The 4,571-nt window shown below is 31.9% G+C and overlaps 1 protein-coding gene across 1 annotated transcript in view; it reads left to right on the plus strand.

Annotated features, from left to right (window-relative positions):
* Window positions 1-4,571, plus strand: part of Zip99C (Zinc transporter Zip99C) — a 33,287-nt gene that overhangs the window by 23,215 nt on the left and 5,501 nt on the right. The window contains exons 2-3 of the mRNA XM_018515630.1: window positions 1,758-1,868; window positions 2,873-3,120. Of these exons, the coding sequence (XP_018371132.1) occupies window positions 1,758-1,868; window positions 2,873-3,120 (359 nt within the window). The remainder of the gene's footprint in view (window positions 1-1,757; window positions 1,869-2,872; window positions 3,121-4,571) is intronic.

Genomic DNA, 4,571 nt, shown 5'->3' on the forward strand with positions numbered 1-4,571 from the left:
TCTGCAACCATTGCAATGATTGTTCAGAAGTTTTTCCCATCAAAAAACAATGTTTGATCAAGATGCGATATTCCTGTTTTTCCATTTTTTTTACGAAGGTGAAAGTAGCGTCACTCAAACGACTTAGTGGCGCCACCTATCGAAAAATCCCGGGACTTTTCAGCCCATGTAGTACTTTATAACTTCTTAAAATTGCCATTTAAAATTTTTTAGTTTATCTAATATTACTGAAAATTTTATTGATCTTGACCTTTAATTCTCTTACTACTCAACTGATTCGACTCATACTTTATCTCGGTAGAGCTAAGATATCTGTTGCCGAAAACATAATTTAAAAAAGTTAAATCGTTTTTGAGAAATCTTGCAGACGGATAATTGGACGGTCGAACCAATATTGAAATTGTAAAGAAATTTTTAAAATATTTCTTTACTTCGATTCATACTTGCGACGGCAATGATAAAAATCGGTAAAAATTAATTTATCTTTCTAACTTCGCAATATTTATATTAAATAATACAGCGTAATAACAATAAATATCGCGAAGTCAGAAAGGTGAATTAAATTTTTACCGATTTTTACGTAGACAATTTTTAAGAAAAAAATTCTTGGCATTGCAAATTTTCCGTACGACCTAAATATAAATATGCGTAGGTAATATCAAAGTGAATCAGTTGCATCGAAAGCACAAGTTCTGTGATGTACACGCAATGAAACACAACATTCATACTTTATTTTGCCGCATAAACTCGCTTCAAACTTATCTTTGTCTACCATACATGCTTGCCACGATACGATTAGTCACAAAATTTACGATTTCCGTCGATGCATTTTCACATATCGCACATATTTTATATCTTTTACCATAATATTTTTTCTCTTTAATATATTTATAATAGATACGTTTCAAAATTTTCTTTAATCTAATCCCAAAGCCGAGTTAAGAATCTTTATCTACTACAAAGACTATGTATTGAAAAATATTAGGAGTGTGATTTAGTTTTGAGAGTTTTTTTCTCAAAATCTGATCTTATTTAAACAATCACGTAAACGTTTAATAACTGTTGTACGATCAACATTTAATTCTCTGGCAAGTTCTGAAATGGATTATACTGGATTTTCATCCAATAATGCTTGTGAATTTGCATTTTCCAACTTTTGTCGTTAACTTGAAATCACCACTTTTAAATCGACAGAATCAATATTTACATGTTTTAATTGATGGAGCAACATCACTACAAGTTTCTATCAGAATTCTATGACTTTCAACCGTTTTCTTCTGATTAAAAAACAAAAGCAACGCATGTCGAAAATGTTCTTTAGGGAGCTCTATTTTTTTAATGGTATAAACTATAAACGCGATGTTTACTGCGTCTACTATTAGTAAACGACTAAATATCATGGAGTAATATTAAAGCATTAAGAAACAATAGCTGTTATTGGAATGTCTTCGACACACTAACATTAGTGCCATCTCTTGCAAAACCCTCAAAACTAAATCACACTTCTAATATATGAGACTCATAATTGAACTTATAATTATCTTAGGTGCTTAATTAATGAGATTTGTTTGAACACTCTTATTTTTCTACCTTTTTTAAACATACTTTTTACCCCACCAAGAACAAAAAGAATATTAATTAACATTTGTTTTAATCGCTCGAGATCGATAAAATTCTTTTTAATATTCTATTTGTCTAATCCACATATAAAATAAATCCACATTTGTGAAATATTAATTTTACTCTTTTCGTTACAGAAAACGGTGGCACTTTAAAGATTCTTTTGAGTTTTGCCGTGGGCGCATTGTTGGGCGATGTTTTCCTACATCTTCTGCCGGAAGCATTCGAAAGTGAATTTCAAACGAGAGGTAATCTAATTTATATTTTGTATTCTTTCTTGTGCGCAACAATATAACTAAATGTATCTATCTTATCTTATAAGGAAATTTTAACGTATCATAAAAAATATTATAATACAGCATATCACCTATTATTGATAAGATTGACCTTATCGTAAAAAATATAAAAAAGACGATTACAATGCGCGAATGAATAAAATTGTTTCATGAAGAATAATAAGTAAAAGTAAAAAAATTAATTTATTACGTATAAAATTTACATTCGTACATAATAAATGAAAAAATAAAATAAGGTGTATATATCGTGCAAAAACTAACGTTAGGAGAAAACGTTACCGAAAATAGCGAATAGCCTAGATCATTTACATTAATGAACCTTTATCCTGATATTTTTGTCATCGTGAAATCTGCTCAGCGCGAATATGGAACATGAATATCTGATATTCCTGGATTGTTCTATGTAATATCGCACGCGTATTACATATGTGCTCTGAATGCGTTTTGCAACGTTTTGCACGTTAGCAGAGTACAGCTGCGGTCTCGAAGGGCATCACCGTGAGCTTTATGAACGATTTAAGCGATGGCTTCGAACTCTATTGTGCGTCAGTTGCAGATCTGAATTGCCAGCTGCGTCCACGTAAATTAAATGTCCTTCCGACCAAACCGCGTTAGGAATTCGAGGTGATCGACGGACTGGTAATATCCGTGTAAATTGCTCAATTTGAATTGCAAATTTCCTAACTTTCATTTTATATTTCTCACGCTTTTGTTGCTAGTAGAAAAGAGTACCATGAAAAGTTCCATAATTTAAATGAATACTAAAGATTCGTTAAGAAAACAATATAATTATGTATCTATATGGATAGAGCTTACTTATTAATATTACGAATGCAATAAAAATTAAATAAATAGTGCATTTTCATATGAACTGATTATAAATCGTTACATTTGACTTATTCTTGAATTCTTTTTATTTATATCTAACTTATTAATTTTACGTATTTTATTTGTAGCTAAAGATAATCACGCATCTACACCTGCAGGCTTATGGGTATTGTCCGCCTTTTTGTTCTTCGTAATCGTTGAAAAACTCATCGCCACTGTGAACGAGGAAGCCCCGATCATTGTAGAACAACAGACTGATGAAACTCTAATCAAGGATATGAATAAAGAAAAAGAAATGGATAATAATAATTGTATCACGATGACGAGCACTGAGAAAAATAATTTATTTAAAAAATGCTTGAAAAGTACAACCGAGGTAAATAATTAAAAAGATTCTATCGTAATTTATAATATTTGAAATTAGTATATGTGAGAAGTAGATTTTCAAAATGCGTTTTGTACAAAATTTATAATTTTCAGAAAACTAGAAAGAAAGCAACAAGAAAACTGCGCGCCTTACAAAAAATAATAATTTACCAATCAGTAAAATGTTCAACAAAATTGCTAAACAGTTGCTAAAAACGTTAGATACATTTTATTTGTTTCTAGTTAAAGAACATAATGCACTTCGAATGTCAAGATTTTTTTCATAAATTTATACTGTAGAAATGTTTTTAGAACATCGTAGAGTAACTGAAAATATGAGTCTCTTAACACTGAACACTATGCCATCTTTCACTCAAAAAATGAAATTTTGGGCAAAATGCATTGGAAGTCTGCTCCTTATGTGTATATAGGGAAGAGAGTGGTCTAAATCGGACTGTGTTCCAAATAGGACTTTTTTAATTTAAATGAATACGATTAAGCAGATTTGCGTGCTATTTATAATGTAAAATCCTTATAAGACACTGAACATGTGACAGTAGTTTGACAGTTCTGTCATAACATTCATAGAATAGACGCAAATATGTATTTTCAGCCATCGTGCGACAATTATTTTAAAAAAGAAAATCCTTGTAAATCATTATTTAAAAAGTGTTAAAAATTTGAAAGGTAATTTAAGATAATTAAAAAAGATTTAAGATAATTAAAGAGTGTGGAATTCAAAAACATCAAGCGTTTTGTGATCACTTTTGCGATTTATTGTAAAATTTGTTCCAAAGTTCGAAAGGATTTGGACCCGTGTCCAAATCGGACTTCTTTTTGGGTGTTTAAATCCGATTTATAGTACAGTAGATAACTTATGCCAGGTGTACAAGTATGAAATGCGGATTTTTTTTCCAAAAGAAACACGTTAAATTCGGAAGAATGATAAAAAGTGGTTTATTCAAAATATGCTTCATTGCTAGTTACACATTTTTTCCATCTTTCGGATAATTTGTGGATACCACGCCAGTAAAAATCTTCCCCTTTTGCCGCGAACCATTCATCGAGCCATTTTTTCACATCTTCGTACGAACCAAAGCGCTGCTCAGCAAGTGACCCATCGATGCAAACAAGTGGTAATCGGAAGGAGCCAAGTCTGGTGAGTAAACCACATGGGCTAGCACTTCCCAGCTGAGTGTTTCCAACGTGTCGCGAACCAATTTTGCCGTATATGATGGAGCATTGTCATGGAGAAAAATGATCTTGTGTTGCTTATTTCGATATTTTGGTTGTTTTTCGAGTAGCGAACGGTTCAAATCGATCAATTGTTGTTGGTAGTGTTTGGTATTAACCGTTTCAGCAGGCTTTAACAGCTCATAATAGACCACACCCTTCTGGTCCCACCAAACACAGCATCGTCTTCCTGCCAAAGCGATTCAGTCTTGCGGTCGATGTGGATGG

Source organism: Trachymyrmex cornetzi, unplaced genomic scaffold (assembly GCF_001594075.2).
Source record: "Trachymyrmex cornetzi isolate Tcor2-1 unplaced genomic scaffold, Tcor1.1 scaffold118, whole genome shotgun sequence".
NCBI classification, from domain to species: domain Eukaryota; kingdom Metazoa; phylum Arthropoda; class Insecta; order Hymenoptera; family Formicidae; genus Trachymyrmex; species Trachymyrmex cornetzi.